Consider the following 19,076-nt stretch of genomic DNA (forward strand, 5'->3'; position numbering starts at 1 on the left):
AGACAACTGTTCCACTCCTCTGTATTCTATGTTTCCTTGTACCCTACAAAAACGCTTGTATTTTGTATATAAAAATACAGATTACTTTTGTCACATTATTTTAAACAGAAGATTACTAAAGAATTCATTTTCTACCCATGAAACTAGGACTCGCCTCTAAGCCACTCCCATCTATTCATGTGAAGAACAGCAGAGCGCTGCATTAAACAAGTCCTGTGTTGCAGCTGAGTTACATTAAAAAAAAGGTTAATTCCAAGTCTTGCAATCCCCTCTCAACTCTATTTTTCTACCTTGTGTATTTGAAAGGTATACAGCAACAGATGAACAGGGAGAATTTAAGCAGGGTTACTGGGGAATTAGTCAATTTACTCAATGAATTGTCCCATAACCACAGCAAGGACTACTAGACTCCTGGACAACCTTGCTTGATCCTGTCATGAGAATCTTGGCCTGAGCTGAATGATTCCTTGTTCTTCTCCTCTCTTATCCTCCTTCTCTACCAGTTTAGATCCTGCTAAAGTACAAAGCTCTTGACAGAAAGTTCGAAATTTAAGACAAAATATGGAAATAATGAACCAACTACTTCCACAAGTACAAACTCCGATAGGAGCATGGTAATTTTTATTGAACTGAGATGATCAACTGCAACGCGCAGCAATAAAATCCAAAATTGCAACATTTAATAACAGCCTGAAATGTAAAATTGATTTTTATTGTCCTGAGTGTTTGACATGCAGTTTTTGCAGGACAGTTAAAGCTTTAAAATTTCCTTTTAATCAGTGTGATTGCCTATTCCCCTCCCAAAAGCCAGTTATGTTCTAAATTGCAGTGACTTCCTGATTTCTGAGAAGTAAGGCACTACAGTGTCCTTTCATAGTTACAGATTATCAAAGCAGATGCTTCCCTCTGAGATCTGAAGTTCATGATGGTCCACAAACAAAATAAAATCAACTGGTGACTGAAGTTATTCCAGTGATGAATAACTATCACCATGATTACCAAAACTGCCATTGCATTCTCAGTGATCTACTGTCAGACTTGAGAGGAAGCTTTCATTGCACAGAGCAGGGCTAACAGTCTTCAACCTCTCACCTAGGGAAACTGCTCTCTTCTGGAAAATTTCATTAAAGCTCCCCTGCACAAGCTGGGGAAAAAATTTACCTGCAGTTTCTAAAAAACAGTATGTTTTTATGGCTGGGGACAAGGCACTGGATGGATGAAGACCTCTGCACTTATAATTTTGCAATAGGAGTTGCAGACACTGCAATACTTTCAATTGCACATTCATCAGTGCCTCGGCGGATTCGGAAGTAACCATTTTCTCCCCAGAAGATGCCCCAGCTGTTCTTCACAATCCAGAACTTCTCACCACTTTGTGGGTCTGTACCATAGCCCACCAGCAAAACAGCATGATTAGTCAATTCAAAAGGATTGAAGTCATCCCGCAGCCCGGTGTGATGGTAGATCCCCTCTTTATAATGAAAGAAATCATTATAAACCTCAAAGGCAACAGCCATTGGCCCATGCATAACAAGCTCAAGTTTCATCAGGGCTTCATTGCAGCCTCCATAGAAACCACCAACATAGTGGTACTCAGAAGTGTAGTAGTGGTAACAGCTGCGCTTGAACAAGCATGGAGAATCTTGGCCTGTGTAAGGGAAGCAGTCTTCTTCCACCACACCAAAGTCTTGGACGTACTTTCCAGCAATGAGGTATGGGAAGCCACCATCGCAACCTAAACAAAAAAAACCACAACCATCTATTTATTCCTTTGGAGAGTTATCTGAGGTGGGAGACTTTCCCACTCAAATCTTCTGGAATACTTCCAGATACAGTGTTAAACACCAACTGCAGGGACCCAGACAACACTAATATTTCCAGTTAGCTATAGTGAGCTTTCTGAAACACACAAGACAAAAATTACATTGGTGGGAGCTATACTGGGAACACTAATGCATGAACCACCTTCTCATCTAATTGCTCCTGATACTTCCAATCAGGAAAAACAATTAGTTATGTGCAGTAAAAAGACCTGTTCTAACGTGGGTACTGTCCTAGTAGAAAGCTTTAATGGCTGTTTTTGCTCATCTCCCTCTCCCCAGTTGCACCTCCTCCCTCTGAATATGCTTTTAAGAGGATATTTAGTCCCACACTTTCTATATGCATTGCAATTTAGCTTTATTTTTTGCCCTATCCCTTAGATATTCCACATCTCCTGGGTGGATCTAACTAAAATCCAACAACATCTTGAGCATCAAGCCACCTACTACTGGTTCAATCTGAACTCTGCAGTATGGTGGGCTGGCAACTCTGGAATATTTTCTCCAATCTTACAAAAAAAGAAGTACTATAAAGATGAAGAAGCTAAACGGTAGGTGATGTGGAAGGCATGGAAGTTTTTAACATACAGTTTCCTTCTGCCACATGATCATTAGTGAAACTTATGTTTGTATACACCAGTGTACTTACCCTGAGAATACTCGCTGCAAGACACAACCTGCTGGGGACTAAAGATTGGTTTCTGAGTGTTGTTTGTGAGGATACGTATTCTTGCTTCCAGCATGCCCATGGAGGAAAATGCATAACAGCTGCCACATGAGCCTTAGGAGAGGAGAAAAAGTAACCACAAAAAGCAGTCAATGTATACACATGGTAAGTCACCTGCATGTACAACTACTGCCAAAGAACACCAAAAATAGTCAAAATCTATCAGACAGTGATTAGAAGTTAAACACTGATAGAACAAGAACTTTAAATATACATTTGATTTTTAAACATGCAATCCAAAAAACAGTTCTAACAACTTCTGAAGGAACACTGAACTTAGTCAAGAATAAGAGACAATATATTGCTCTTCAGTGTTCTCCAGTAGTATCATTTAAGAGCTAAGCTATTCCTTCAGAATGAACCTACAGGGACCACATTACCAGGGCTGAGAAGGCTGATAACCTGCTGCCTCAGACTATAACCCTTTATGGAGTACATGTGCTAAGGGGCAATGAACTATTTTAAGTGAATGATGACAATATTGTTCCAGGCTATTTCAACTCACCAACAGATTAATTCTGGAATTTCCACTAAAATATGTGACTTTGGAGAGTCTAGTGTTATAAATAACAGGTTTCATATAGTGGATTAATCCCAGCTCCCCTTACTTCTCAAGGGCATGTAATTGTAGGCTGTTTTTTCAGAGGCACCTTAATTTCCCTCCTGTTTCCTGGCAGAAAGATAAGTCTCCTTACTTTTGCATCAAAATTTAGCACTGCTTCTAGTTTTAGGCCTCTTCACTCTCTTGGAGCTTCCTGTGACACATTAAAAACCTTTGGAAGCAGAATGACAAGCATCACAGGGAAGGACAATTACTTGCATGAGGTCCTATTTTATCTACTGATTGTCACTCTGGTGCGCAATTTCTTTTTGTTTCCTGACAGTAGGAAAGCCAAATATTGCAGAGCTATGAAAATGAGGGAGGCTTAAGAAACAAAACAAAATACTTTCTTCTGAACTGTGTAGGTGTATAAAAGCTATTACAAAACCAAGACTTTGTGAAATTGCACCTTCACTCAGACGTATCTCTGAAGAGAAGGGACAAAAATCAGCCTGAACATGAACGCTCTTTACCCAGCAGGGAAAACAAGCAGTGAAAGGTGCCTCCCACTCATTGTACTGTCACAGCATCCAAGACAGGCCACGCTGCAGAACACTTTGTTGCATTTTATGTGCAAAAACATTAAAAAATATAATTAACACAACCATTTCAGTCTGAAGCCTCCTGTGGTGGTTGCTAAACTTCTTTCCTGCTACTACAGTGGTATTTGTGAGGTCCACGGCATAACAACCACACTATATCAGCTAAGAGCCAACACAGCTGCAAGAATAGTTGTTACTTTTCTGAAACTTTCCACAAATTCTCTTCCAGAGTCAAAGCTTCAGCCACATCAAATTCCACTCACTCTACTGCAAAGGCCGTTACATTAGGAGGAGTGAGCAGGAGACACAGCACACCTAGTGAAGAATCAGCTGACCAAGCTTTTCATCTACTTTGATCTGTTTAAAAAGCTTGCAGAAAGAAGTCAGTAAGAAATTGGAACCATGCCCTAAGGCAGTTCAGAGTCTGAAATCTGTAGGTTCCCCTCTTCTCCCTATTGTAAAGTTGATAACAAGCAATGACACATCTGTCTTCAAAGACAACACATCTCTTGGCTCAAAGACACAAAGATGCTCTATAAACAACCTGAGAACTCAATCTTCACTTTCTTGACTACAGCAAATGCTGGCAGGGATGCTTACATGCTGGCAGTATTACAGTTCAAGACAAATACAACTGCATGAAGCCTGTCATTCCTCATGGTATTTCACAGAGAATGCACACTTCCATTTTAATTCTTCTCCACTTCAGATAACTTATTTTTTTTTCTCCTTATGTAAAGAGCAGTGACTCCAGAAGCATGTGAGATCTGGGAATCCATAATCTTGTAATTCATACAATTCACTCTACATGTGCCAGACACTTTGCATCTTACTGCTTGCAAACTTCTCATCCATGGACTTTTCTAATTAGTCATATGATAATCTTAATGATATACAACTAAGACTTTCTAATACCATCATTTTAATGAAGCACTGATATGCAGTGCCTCAGAAAAAAATCATACCAGCTATCATCAGTAAGACTTATTTTGTGTGTCAGCACTATTTTGCAAAAGGTCATCTTCTAGAAGTGTTTTTTTTTGTTTGTTTTTTCCCTTTCTTTTTTTCCTTTTTAAAGCCTGAAAGCTATTTAATACAGCATAACGCATGTTCCACAGATATTTAACATACTCAGCATGGATTCTCAGATTACAGGAAAAGTGTAGGCAGCTTTATTATTGGAAGCAACAGCCTAGTTCTCATTTAGAGAAACTCTGAGGCAACACAATGGAGAAAAGGTAAGTTTGTGATCAAGTGTTCAACTGCTTAGACAGCAAAAGAGCCCTTGGGCTCTTCACACCAGGACAAAGTACAGGACTTGAACCTACATAGGATTGTATGGTTTCCTGTTGCCATCTTTCAGTGACACCATGGGTAAAGTCTGAACTGAAACTCCCACAAGCCTTCCTATGCTACTTCTGCTACCTGGAATCCGGCTGGCAGAATCAGGCAGAAGAATGTAAATGAGGGACCAGTGATTTAAGTCATCCCCTCCTCACCTTGTCAATATTATGTTCCCTTCCCCTCAAAGTTGCAACCAGATAACTCTCAGCAGATGCAAGTCTGTTTGGAAACGATGGAGCAGGGAAGGGACATGTTAACTGAGTCCACTCCAGGCCTCCAGTATGTAAACATCCAATTCAGGTATCTTCAGCCACAGTGCTATAAAAGCACTCCCCATAGAATAAATATATACCAGAATGGTATACTTTTAAGTCTATTTTGAGCTAAAGACACTACCACAGGGTTAAAGAAAAAAATATACATGTAAAAACTATTATCAGTGTCCACAAGTTTCATAGTGACTAACTCCTCCTCTTGCAAATAACTTTAGGAGTTACCTAAATGGCTATCAGGGTGATAAGATTTGGAGGATAAGATTTGGAGGTCGTATAAACAATTTTCATGGTTTTATTCATTAAAGCTGCATGGTAATTTGCCATCAGCAGGACTTAGGGAAATAATTAAAGGTACATCAGTTCTGTCAGCATGCAGAAAACTATGACTGAGACTGTTTGGACAAAACTTGACAGCTGTCTTTATGCAGGGCACTGTGGTAACTGGCTTGAACTCCAGGCAAGAGACACTGTTGTTTGAATAAGACAGCACCACCACCTATTTTGTCACAGTGTTGTCAACCAGGGCTCCACCCAGTTTCTGCAGGTTATTCATAGCAAAGGTACTATCTGTCAGCTACAAGACACCAGACAAAAATCTTGTTGTTAACAGTAAATTACGAAGTCCATCAAAAGAACTCTAGAGCAATTCAGAGTTTTGATTATTTCTTTTTACCTTGATTCCGAGTAGGGCTGACATAATTGACACCATTCACATTTCTCCAGTCCCAGGAATCTGGTAATCCTGAAACTTTTTTTAGTAACTCGGCTGTTAGAGGTGCAGGCTTCGGTCTAAAGAGAAGGAAATATTTCTGAGTAACATACCACACTCCAGGCAAGAAAACAATCATGTAACTCTCAGTTGTCATCTTCTGGCTTCTACTAGTTGTACGCACTTCATACTAAGTAGTTTGAAATAGTCTCCATTTAAGCTGAGTGGGTGCCAATCTCAAGAGATGAGTTTCAGCAGGATGCAAGACATACTCAAATCCCTCCCTGAGTGACCTATATTACAAAGTATCCACAATCCGGTGAGGTCAAATACTTTTGAACCAATCCAAAGTGATGAAGTAACCCTCAATGACTGTAGTAATGCAGTTCTACAATTGCTATTTTATGTCTCTGCCATCACAAGGTATGCAGAATATTTGACTGCAGAAGGCACCTTGCCTTGGCAGCACGCACTGACAGCAACTACAGACTGTTTAATTGCAGACACAGCTCACAACAGACGTTTCAATAACTGCAGTACCACTTGCCCGGGAGACTTCCCTGGAGCAAGTTTTTACTGTGACTATTGAAATAGTATTGAATGTTACTTGTCCTCATCTACCACTTGCAGTCAAGTGATGATCATGTATCAGTAAGCCAGGTTTTGTGTGTTCAGCTTTCACATAACCTGATACTTGTCTCATAAGTCACACACCAAGTGCCATTCACAAACACCAGACACTGGAACCTGTTCTGAAAGCACAAGAAGGCCAAAGTGTCACGGCACTGCATGGTGCAATAGAGCTTCCCAACAGGTTACTGCATTTAAGACCATATGATTATACAATTCTGTCTATAGGGTAAAACCATGATAATCTGCACAATACTCATACAAATCAGAATTTTTATTGCATTGCATGATCTTCTTCTACAAACAATAATTTTTATGGTTTGGGAAAGTATGTGGCATTCCTATCCACAGTACTATCAGAGTAGAAAAAAAATACAAAGAAGGTAAGACATCTGTTAAGAGGGAAACTTCATATCAAAGAACTCTCGTCCTCAAACTAACATAGCGGACCACACGTCCATCCCATTACCATTTCTCTGCTACGTGCTCTGCAGGACCCTGAAGGCACTCTCAGGGCTATTACATGCTGCTTCATTCTACTCCTGGTTGCAGACATGGCAAATTATCAAAGTAATCAGGGAATTCCCTCAGAAAATCTTTATTATTCATGTTTAAGATCATAGAGTCCAACTGTTAATGTAACACAACACATAAACAACATTCTGGTATTAAGGGTCTTTTCCAACCAAAATGATTCTATGATTCTATGTGGTTCACTGTTGTTTTTAATTGCAATTATGAAATAGCAGAACCAGGAAGACAGTCAAGAAAAAGCTCATGACTAAGGCAAGCAGTTGATGGGTAGACAGGAGAGTGAGATGACAACTGAGACTGTCCAACTACTTCTCTGCACATATGAATTTAGCAGTGATTTACTGGGCAAGATTAACAGGTAGATGATCCTATTTGTCTCAACTGCTTGAGACAACAGATGGTCAGAATAATAATTCAAACGAAGAAATACATTGGCATGCAATGAAAGTGAGATGGAAGGCCTGGAAACTTGATTAAACATCTGAACTACCAGCCAAAACACAGCTAGGAAGAGCCAGGACAAATCCAAGCAGATTCTTTGAATCAGTGGGGTTTACAGCAAAACAGAAGACCTCAGTACCTTGGAACTCTGGAATAGAGACCCCCAGATCTTCTAGTTAGTTCTTCCAGGGAAAAGTTCTCATACTCCTTGTATATTGTTGCCTTCCAGGACTTCTGGTGAGCATTGATAGCATTTATAAAGTCGAAGTTGTGCACATAACGTCTGCTTGAAAGACTGTAAACAAAAGCAACCAAACAAAACAGTAAGAAAAGGACAGGAATTGAAAAGTAAAAGTGTTCTCTATACTGAAAATGGGAGAAACTAACTCTGGAACAGTCTTCTGGTAGGTACTGACAAAGAAACATACAATTATTGGATCAAGGCAAGGTTACTCAGATTTGAAGCAGACTAACTAAAAGGATATCACCACCTTTAGACATGCCAGTTTTGTAATTGGCCTTTACCACAGACTGAGGGAGCATCTGTGTGATTCAACTGGCACATCATCCTGTTTTTGTGCATTCAGGCTTATTCCCAGTGTTATCACTGGTATTGACTTTGCCCTCAGTCACAGAACTGGTCCATAGGGTTTTAGATGAAATCTGAAGCACAGTTAACAAATGGTTTGCTTCAGTAAAAGGTCACTATTTGTTCCTTACCTTCCTCTGGGCTTCTGGAGAGGCAGCTCATTTTTGTGAACATCTGAGGGAGATGAAGAAATCTTGCGTCCACTGAAACAAGCCCAATTGCGGCCAAGTACATCATGTACCCATCCTGGTAGAGTCTCATTACAGTAGCTGGTTACGTTCTGGCCTTCCTTTTTGTACTGTAATGTGAAGAGGTTACGCACATGTTGAGTTGATGCATTTGTAAGCATAGCAATACTCTCTACCCACCCAGCTTCTTCTTGCCTGTGTTTCAGAGGAAGTGGTCAAGCTCACATTCCAAGCCAATCACTTTCATGTTTGACTTCAGGATAAAGAAGCACCAAGAAAACATTAAGCAGATGAAAGAAACAGATCTTTATCAAATTGCTAGAGGAAGACAAATGCATTGTGACTTGCAGTCTTAGCAACAAAGCAAACATTAGTATCAACTAACAGGTGTTAATTGGGTTCAACAGTTACTTCCTAGGCAAAATGTAGAAGACCTAATACCGATCCTTCTCGTCAAGGCCCTGTGGCTTCTTGCACCAGATACTTGACTAGTTAAACTAACCCTGGACTGCTGCAGAAGTTTGAAAAACTAAGACTCATGGCAGCCTGAAAAGTAAACACAGGGAAGACAGCAATTTTCTCACCCAGTGACCTCTCAGAGAATTATACTACAGCATTTCTGTTTCAGAAGTCAGAACTGAAAATGAGCCATCCTGCAATTGGTTTAAGTTAGAGCTGCAGTGGAAAAGCATCAAGAAACGATTTCACCTGAACTATCAAAATGAGACAATAAGAAAAGAGCCATCAAGAACAATGCATGTGGAGTTGGTAGTGAGCAGAGTGTTACTAAATATTCAAATCCCAAATCCTAATAATTCCTTATTCAGCCACACAAGTCTTTGTTTTACCACTGAAGAGGACTAATAAATTAATCTATATTTTGTAAAATGTGTCTTCATACTACAATCAGCACTAACATTTGCCCAGCTGCATTAAATTTTGTGGATGAGCAATTCTTTCACAGTAGAATATCCCACACATTTTAAGGTTAAAGTCTGTTTTGTATTATGCTACACAGGAGCCTGAAAACCCCACACAACAAATGCTTTAACTCTACTCTTTTCATCACACAGAACATTTAAATGGAATACAAGTTTCCAACAATACTTTATTAAATCCTGTCCCATTTGAGTTGCACATGTACAATGCTACAAGGGTTTTTTGCTGTGTTTCAACAGAAATGCTGGCTTGGTCTCTTCACTGAAGAAGGTGGTGGCTTACAGTGATGCCAGTGCCTCAGGATGGAAAACAAAGTAAATAAATGGACTAGGAAATTTGTGACTATGTCAGCGCTCTGGGGAGAGTTTGACAGGGAACACAGAGTGAAATAATTAAGTCTATCAATCAGAGGGATAAAATTAAATGTTAATTCTCTGACTGTTTTAGAACAATGGGCATTTGCTTTGTACCCAGTCTGGAAGTTGCAGAGGCATCACATCTACACCCTCGCTTATCTAGCAAGGCAAGCATGTTTGCTGACCAGAGCAGCATGGGGGCACTAGAAGGCTGAGCTATTACCCTGCTCTATTTCTCCTATCCTACTGTGCAAGATTGTGCAGCATGGGGAATAACTACACTTGGCCAAATACCAAGGGTAAGGTCCAGAGATGACTTGAGAAATGCCCTCTTCACAAGAGAATTGCTAGAAATCCAGACACCGCCAAAAGCAACAAGTTACTGACTTTATCTCAGTAAATTACTGAGAGAGTGCTTTATTTGGCTCTATATGACAGTGTCAATTAATACCTATTCGTGTTTTCCACCTAAAAGCTGCCACAGATTATAACAAGACAATGCACAATGATTCTTCGTAAGTACAGGCCTTCAATCTGAATACTTGAATACTCAAGGAAGAGACCTGCTTCCTGTAGCAATCAGATGCAGATCCTCATCAGCGTGGAGTATTGAACCAAAACAATGGAACAGACTTGGAACTTCTCTTCATGGAAAAAAAAGCAATGAGGTATTTGACTTTGCCTAGTGCCAGAATTTAGCCAAGCAACACTAACATTAACAAGCTTCATGTACCTAAATTTCAAGACTTGCTGTTAGATACCTGAACCTAGATAAACTTCTTGATACAGTGAACTTTTAGTAGTCTTTGTGTTGGTCATCATGACATAGTGTAATCGCACATACCATTATAGTCCTGGTAAAAAGTAATTGTTTAAAGCTTTCTTTAATTTTTTAATCTCCCTAACAGGGAAGCAAGGATAGAGACCTTATTGGACACAGCACTTTAACAGGGATTCAGCAGTGCTACCTCAACAGGCTGCCCTCCCATCCTCTTTTACACCTGCTGTTCTCAACTGAAGCAACGTTCAGGTAATAAGCCAACTCTAGCTCCAGGAGGCAGTACTATCCTATACATTAAGCCTGCTGGAAAGACTTCACTTGTTTGCCATCAAATTTACATGTGTGCATTTTAACACAGAAAGCACATTCTCAATTAGAACAGAATTCAGACTTGCAGATGCCCTACTGCACAAAGATGGTATTATCAGAACAAACCACTTCATCTTACTTGCCAATATAAAACACAAGCAAATATCAACTACAGATGCATCTTCCTTCATCTAGGGAACATTCTGCAATTCAGAGATTTATGCTTTCAGATTTACACTTTAGGGAGGTGGCAGCTGCACACTGCCCGTTAAGTAAGCCCAACTAAGTTAGAAATTAACTTTCAAATTATTTGCAGGACTATCAAACAGCAATAGCAACTCTAACATTTCTATTTTAGCAACACAGAATAAAATGCATTCATATATATATCTTTTCTTTTCACATTCTAAAATTAAAACGTTAGCTACTGTCACTTGTCTAGGCTGCCTATTTCAGAAACAAAGTCCTTGGTTTTAACCAAATTTGGGGGTGTTGGGGAACAGAGGAAAAGATGTGACAAAGATGTCAAAGTCAGATGGAAAAGATTAGCAATATGAGTAGTGGAATATCCTGTAGTCTATTTCTTCATTTTTGCTGAAGCAGCAGTAATGTTTTCATATGAAAAAATGCCAGACTTCCTTTTTTTTTTTGCCAGAGGACATCTCAAAAGTCACAAGTAGTACCACTTAGCTTAACAGACAGAGAGAATCTTATGTGACTGCCTCTCCTCAAAGTAGTAGTCTTAACATTAATAAATACCACAAAGCCACCAAATAATTGAAATACGTTAGCCTCAACTTTCTTTCCAGCCTCACTCTAGCTTTTTATGTTATGCTGTCCCATCTCTTTTGCCATCTCTTGAAGAAAAAAAATCTTTAAGTCCTTATATCTTGCATAGCCCTACAGAATCATTATATCATCCAGTAGAAGCACATGCTCAAGCTTTTGCCAAGAGTCGGGACACTAACTTCACATTCATGTTCATTATAGGAATGTTTCAGCAGCACACATTAAATAAGAAGCAACAGCATTCCCATAAACAAACAAGTTCTTTTGGGCTACAAACAAATCCCAGGTAGAATAACTATGACTTGTAAGAATGCTATAGGATGCTACCTTTAACTTGACGAACCTCAAGGGACAAGCCTACATACAATGACGGTTAGAAATGAAGCAGAGCATTTTTACTCAAACTATTAAAGCAAACTGAGGAAAAGAAGACATTGATAAGCTCACACGATCCACTCCTTTGGTCACTTCCTCACAGAACAAATACCTTGTAAAGGTAGTGAGGCCCTACGAAAGTTTTAGTGGGTGTTTGTTTAGTAAGCCACAGGAACAAAAGGCTATTAAAAACCTCACTGAAACATGCATCATCATCCAACAAGCTGTGTCTATATCCACACACTACAGTAGCTCTGATAAAGCCACCATTTAGACAAGCCCATAGCTTCATTCTTCAACTTTAAGCAAAAATACCCTGCAATTCAATTAGCACCAGTTGCACTTCTATGATTGAAACGCATGAAGTTGAGTATTGGTTGAAATTCTGCTGTTCACTTAGCCCAGCAACTCCATCCTCTCTGTGCAACAACAGAATGACGAAGTTATTAAAGCATCATAGTAGGTAAATGAGGATGTTTTCTTTATCTGCCCTGTAACCATGATGGGATCTTAGTGACAAAATTTAACTTTAGTGCAACATGAAAAGAACTTGAAATATATGAGCAGACCTTAAGCAACAAAGACTTCCCTGACAAGCCCGAATCCACAGCTATGGAAGAAGATGTGCAAGACTTTGTGTTATGGCTGTATACCTGTAAGCAATTTTCAGAAAAGCAGAACTCTAAAGCATGGTATGAGATCAACTTCAGAGTTTTCTGCCTCATTATTACATTATAACAACCAAAATATAAAGATGAATATTTTGAAAGTGGAGACTAACAATTTTGCTCTTCTGAAACACAACAGCATGAAATCTTTCTTCTGGAAACCATCACCACAAACTGCTGCATGAACCAAAAAAAAAAAAAAAAAATCATTCCAGAATAAAGCTATTAAGTCCAGAAGAAAATTAGGTAATTTTACCAAGTAGTAAAAACGATAGCCAATTACTCCATATTCCATACCTTCTTGTTGTAAAGCAAGAGATTGTCAGCAAAGATAATTATTCCTTCCCATGAATTCCAAAGGGACTTCATCTAATGACTTTCCACATTCTTACTAGCAATCAGGGCTAAGCAATATTCAAAGAGATTAATTTTGTTTTTCTGCATTTCCATGGAGCAAGGGCCTCAACCATTAGCACTCTGGTTTACTCTATTTTACTCCAAGGGCTTCTAGGTTATGACCAACACCAAGCAAATGAAGTCTACTATGTTTATGTTACTTTCAGGTGCAAATGGCAGGAGTACTTTAAACAACAGAGAATCCTTCAAAAAAAATCTCTGAAGCATGTAGCGAGCAGAGTATATTACTTGTGTCCTAGAAACTTCAGAGTAGAAAGTTAAGGAATATGTTCTGAAAGAGCCTATAACTGCATTTGATAGAAGAAACCGCATTTTTAGTTTATACCAAGATTAGGTATTTTGTATTTCTATTTCATATGTAATGCAATATTTACTGGATTAAAAGTAAACAGATATGCATATATAAATATGTTACAAGGTCAAGCAGTTTGTAGGGAACCACTTCTTCCCCCCAGGTCCCCACTGACAATTGTGAAATAACAGTTCTGCAGACAGTATTGCAAGTTGTTGTCTAACAAAGTCAACTAGTTGTTTGCAGCAAAAAATGCACTTAGTAAGCGCTGTGGTATTTCCTTATGCTTCTCAGCCATTATACTTGCATCCTGGTAATATCTTGTTTTCCACAGCAAAACTATGAGCAAATTGGGCTCTAATTCTCTCTATAATATTAAAGGAAAGAAACCTTTAACCACATCTTGTTGATGAAATCCCTACTACTGAACAATGAGCCAAACATCATGTTGTTTTTCAATTCCAAAAAGCAACTGCAAACCTAACAATTAAGCCATTTGCCTACAAAGGGCTAAGACACATTCATGACCATGAAATTCAAGGTACTGTGCATTGTTACTACTCAGTTGCATATTTAACTTATTTTGCTTTCAGCAGGAAGTTGGATCAGCTGACCTCCAGAAGCTCCTTACAGCTGACATTATTCTATAACACAGTTTTTGCATACTGTTTAAAAGTACTCTAGCAAACCAATGCATTTACATTTTCATAAGCACAGAGGAATACACAAGGTCAGTGCTTATCACTCAACTGCTCATCTTCCAGGGATGTATTTTACAAGGTGTTGATAGCAGCAGTAGAGCCTTCAGTGACTCTCAAATATCTTCAAGTTGGTGCCTAACAGTTCCATTTACATTCCAGATCAGGCCACTCACTGCTTCTATGATTAAATTCCTCACATTCAAAAAACAGTTTGATAATCAATATTTGTTTCAACTGCTTACCATACTGGTTTGTAAGGTAACTCTGCATTTCTGGGTAAAATATCAGCTTAAGAATTCCCAAGTCCACTAGTTCAACTATATTTCTCCTCAGACGAACCCACCAAGGCCAGTAATAACTGCTGATTATACCTGTTAGAGACGACACCTTAAGCCTGAGTTCATGGACAATACTACCACAATACAGTGCTCCCCTGTCCTCAGGGAGGCTGTAATTCCTGCCCCTTTTGTGGCAGGCATTCCCACTGAGGTGTCCCTGCCTGAGAAGTTTCACACTAACTCTGCCCAGTTAGAGCACACTTCAGCCTGCAGTTTTTGCTGCATCACCTGCTGAACCTGTGAGGAGTGTCCATCATGGCAATGTAGCGTCACTACTTTGTACAGATGTGAGAATATCAATCAGGTATTTCTCTCTCACACTTTGCCTCTGCATAAGACAGTCTTATACTTGAGCAAAAGCATTCTTATTTTAAAAGTTTACAGTTACATGAGTGCACTAGTTTTGGCAGACAGTTAATTTTATTTATAGTAACTCAAATAGTGCCATGTTTTGGATTTGTGATGAAATCAGCATTTGTAACACAGGGGCATTTTATTCACAGAATGGTTGGGGCTGGAAGGGACACTGGAGATCATCTAGTCCAACCCACTTGCTTAAGCAGGGTCACCTGGAGCAGATCACACAGGAATGTGTCCAGGCAGGTTTTGAATGTCTCCAGAGAAGGAGTAGTGCTTACACAGCATCAAGACCTCATCTGCTTCTTACACTGCCCCATGAGTGAGCAGGCTGGGATTGCATAAGAAGTTGGGAAGTAACACAGCTGGGCCAGCTGACCCCAACCGACCAAAGGGATATTCTATAACATGACTTCAGGCTCAGCTACAAAAGCTGAAGAAAGGAGAAAAGGAGGACATTCAGAGTCATAGTGTCTGCCTTCCTAAATAACAGTTACACAGGATGGAGCCCAGATTTCCTGGAGATGGCTGAACACCTGTCAGCCAATGGAAAGTGGTGAATTAATTCCTTGTATTGCTTTGCTTGTGTGCACAGCTTTTGCCTTACCTATTAAACTGTCATTATCTCAACCCATGAGTTTTTGCACTTTTGCCCTTCTGATTCTCTCCCCCATCCCACTGGGGTGGAATGAGCAAGAGGCCATGTAATGCCTAGCTGCCTAGAGGGGTTAACCCACAAAGAGCATGCAAACAACTCCACCATTAGTCTTGTGAAACAACATACAGTCCTTTCCCCTAAGTGAGCTCCAGTCAACAGGGAAGAAGCTGCAGTTAAATCAGAGCCCCGTATGTCATTCCTGTTCAGTAAGGATCACAGTTCTCCTGGAAGAATGGATCACTCACTTTTCTTAACATCTGAAAACACTGACTTAAAAATAGCTGCTGTGAAATAAACCATCTATAACGGCTCCCAGAAAGACAATTTAAAGCAAAAGTCATTTCTTCACCCTACTTACTGCTAGCCAAGGTTCAGAGATTTGATGCTTGGACAAGGCCTGGGTGTTTACTATTGACTCATGTGAAGCCAGACGCAAGCTCTTGCTTTCTGAAACAACCAAGACACTTGTTCAATGCTCCTGCTGAAGACTGCACTCACCACCTGAGCATTCTTGCTGCACAAAACATCTGTCTCTCAGGTAGCAAAGTAGGAGAAATTAATTCAAGTCACCCTCCAGATTCACAATACCACTCATCAGGACAGCAGCAGAACATTCCTTAGCAAGTGTGTCTTCTGTCTGGCCCCTGCCTATATGACTATTTTCAGATTGATCTGAACAAATTGAGGGGACTGGAGATAATACTATTATTCCAAAAGAACAACTATAGGCAGCAGGAAAGTTCCTTAAATTTTAAAGCAGTATTCTGGAATAGAATTTAAAGACCCTAGAAATCCTCCACCAAAGAGAGTAGATGGCCTTTCTAAAGCTTTCATGCATTTGAAAATATCTTTAAGGAAAGATAAAAACGATTTGCTATTTCACTTGGGCCCAAGGTGTCAGAAAGAAAAATTGAAAAATATATTTTCCAGGTCAGTGGGAAAGTTAGCTTAGTGAAGCTTTAAGCATGTCCAGAAGGGAAAGCAGCAGCATCTGTAACAACTTTTTCAGATAATGCTCAGTGTGGAATATAAACACCTCTTCCCTCCCTCTGCTCCCTACCCAACCACTGATAACAGTTTCCTCATATTAAAAAACATCCTGTAACTAATACTCCAGGCAAACCTTAGAGCTAAAGATAACCAAGTGTTCCCATGGCCCTACTGTAGCACACATGGATTAAAAAGAAGCCAAGGTACAGGTCATTTCAACCACAGTCAGTGATGTAGAACACACCAACTTAACTCACCTTAAAAAACGCAAACCACTTGTAGTCATTTATCACGAGTTCAAAACCTTGATTGTAAATCAAAGTGAAGAAACCATTGTTGCCTAGACTGTCTTGAACCACATCTAACTTCTGAAAATTCACAAGCACCTTTCTTTCCACAGGCCCTGTAAGAAATACAAACATTATTGCACAATTATTGCGTAAGAAAGATCAAAAAAATTGGTATAAAGCATATTATAATATATATTTTATTCCAAAGGACGCTAAAAAAAATTTGTTGAATACAGACTGTAAAAAGGCATCCAGCAAGAATACTTCAGGAACTTCACCTACCTGTCAGTGGGTCTACATGCTTATTTTTTCCACTGCTAGACAGTATTTGCACATTTAATTAGCAACTGCACTGAACAGCTGTTACTGTGAAACATCAACTTATCTAAACAGGTACACAGGAGCCAGATGCTGAGTCACTGCATCTGCAACACATCTGGAACCAGGTATCAGTCACCCCACAGCCCTTCACACCAGTGCTCTGACACCCTTCATCGCCAGCCTCACTTGATCAAAAAGCAGATGATTTATTAAGATGCAACGTATCAACTATTTTTTAAGCAATATTGACACACAATGATCAAGTAGTAACTCCCCAGAAATATTATCCCCCTCAAGGGAAGTGGTACTTCTATTCTTCCTGACACCATCAGGCCCTAGGCCTGGCAGCAAGCTCCCAAAGCTGGTGGCCTCCCGGGAGCTGTCTTGGTGTCACCCAGAAGCACAACCACGCTTTGCTGCTGGGAACAGCCACTTTCGCGACAGGCTGAGATACAAGGAAAGGCAACTGTGAGGAAGGAAGAAGCGAAACAGCATGAGCCAGTGGTGCTCATCAAGAGACCTAGCTGAGTCCAAACACAAGCAAAAACCCCTGAACTGCAAGAGTAACAGGGCTGCCTGCAGTGATCAGCCATAGCTGGAGTAAACCGAGTGCTTCACGTTAATTCCAATTAACCCTTTTCTGCCTCAAGCCCGGCAGCACGGGTCGGACCCGCAGGTGCGGAGGCCGCTACGGCCCAGACAAGCACCGCTTTCCAGCCGCCCGCTTCGGCTTCAGGGCCTCAGAGCACGGAGCAGCCGCTGCCCTCGCCACACTCCTCCCTCACGGGAACCACCCCCAGCGAGGCCGAGCCGACCCCGGGGAAGAGGAACGGGGCAGGGCCGCCGCGGTCTCACCCTCCTGGGAGCAGTTGCCGTGGCGGCCGCCGCCCGTCCGCCAAACGCGGAGCTCCCAGGCGCCCAGCAGATCGGCGAAGGAGCAGTTGGCCGGCGTGTCGGCCCGTACCGCCGCGGGCAGCGCCGCCAGCAGCACCAGCCCCGCGACCCACAGCCCCCACCCAGCCATGGCCGCCGTTCCCGCCGCCGGCCGCTGCCGCCGCTGAAATGGGCTCGAGCACCGCGGCCACCCCGCCCCGCCACCTCTCCGCCCACGCCCCCGGGCCCGCCCCGGGACGGCCGCGCAGCGCCGGGAGGGGCCGGGCCTCCTCGCCTGTCCCGCTGAGGGTCCGAGCGGGGCCGGGGTCGTGGCGTGAGAGTCGGGTTGTGACTGTGTGTGTGTGGTTGGACGTGCCTCCCGCTGTGTACGGCGGTGTCTCCTGAGGGCAGTGACAAGAAGATGGGTCCTCAGCCAGTTCACAAGGATGTTCTCTTCCCCAGAGGGTGTCCGTCCCCAAGGGTGTCCTGCTGAGGGCACCTGCCTGCCCAAAGAAGGACTGGGCAGACAATCATACAGTAATTTTGGCTGGAAGAGACCCTGAAGATCGTTAAGTCCAACCATAACCTAACTCTAGCACTAAACCATGTCTCTAAGAACCTTTTCTGATCACCACTTCCCTGCACAGCCTGTTCCAATGCCTGACAACCCTTTCCAGGAATATTTTTTTCCAGGTATCCAATCTTAACCTCCCCTAGCACAACTTGAGTCCATTTCCTCTTGTCATATCACTTGCTGCTTGGGAGAAGAGACCAACACCCTCCTTGCTAAAACCTCCTTTCAGGCTGTTGCAGACAGTGATAAGGTCTCCCCTCAGCTTCTTTTTCTCCAGGCTGAACAGCCCCAGTTCCCTCAAAAACCTGATGAAACTCAACAAGGCCAAGTGTAGGGTCCTGCACCTGGGGAGGAGTAACCCCGGGCACCAGTACAGGTCAGGTGCGGACGTGCTGGAAAGCAGCATTTCAGAGAAGGACTTGGGAGTCCTGGTCAACAAGAGGTTGACCACGAGTCAACAATGTGCCCTTGTCGCCAAGAAGGCCGACGGTACCTCGGGTGTATTAGGAAAAGTGCGACCAGCAGGTTGAGGGAGGTTGTTCCTTCCCCTCTACTCTGCCCTGGTGAGGCTGCATCTGGAGTACTGGGTCCAATTTTGGGCTCCTCAGTTTAAGGACAAGGAATTACTGGAGGGAGCCCAGCAGAGAG

The 19,076-nt window shown here is 41.5% G+C and overlaps 1 protein-coding gene across 1 annotated transcript; it reads right to left on the minus strand.

The window, feature by feature from the left end:
- Positions 1-587: 587 nt before the first annotated feature.
- On the minus strand, positions 588-18,041 carry CTSC (cathepsin C). The gene is made up of 7 exons (XM_065832669.2): positions 17,837-18,041; positions 16,628-16,773; positions 8,344-8,510; positions 7,763-7,918; positions 5,983-6,098; positions 2,470-2,601; positions 588-1,735 (listed from the first exon to the last, which is right to left on the minus strand). The coding sequence occupies exons 1-7, from the start codon at positions 18,003-18,005 to the stop codon at positions 1,233-1,235; spliced, it is 1,389 nt and encodes a 462-aa protein (XP_065688741.1). The 5' UTR covers positions 18,006-18,041; the 3' UTR covers positions 588-1,232.
- Between the last annotated feature and the right edge of the window lie 1,035 nt (positions 18,042-19,076).

Source organism: Patagioenas fasciata, chromosome 1 (assembly GCF_037038585.1).
Source record: "Patagioenas fasciata isolate bPatFas1 chromosome 1, bPatFas1.hap1, whole genome shotgun sequence".
Classification (NCBI taxonomy): Eukaryota; Metazoa; Chordata; class Aves; order Columbiformes; family Columbidae; genus Patagioenas; species Patagioenas fasciata.

Excerpts from the sequence above, each read along its gene's own strand:
- CTSC (XM_065832669.2), bottom strand. The coding sequence starts at position 18,005 with ATGGCTGGGTGGGGGCTGTGGGTCGCGGGGCTGGTGCTGCTGGCGGCG. Across the intron at positions 7,919-8,343 it reads CTCCAGAAGCCCAGAGGAAG|TCTTTCAAGCAGACGTTATG; the intron begins GTAAGGAACAAA and ends TTTTGTTTACAG. Across the intron at positions 6,099-7,762 it reads CTCTATTCCAGAGTTCCAAG|ACCGAAGCCTGCACCTCTAA; the intron begins GTACTGAGGTCT and ends CCTTCTCTTTAG.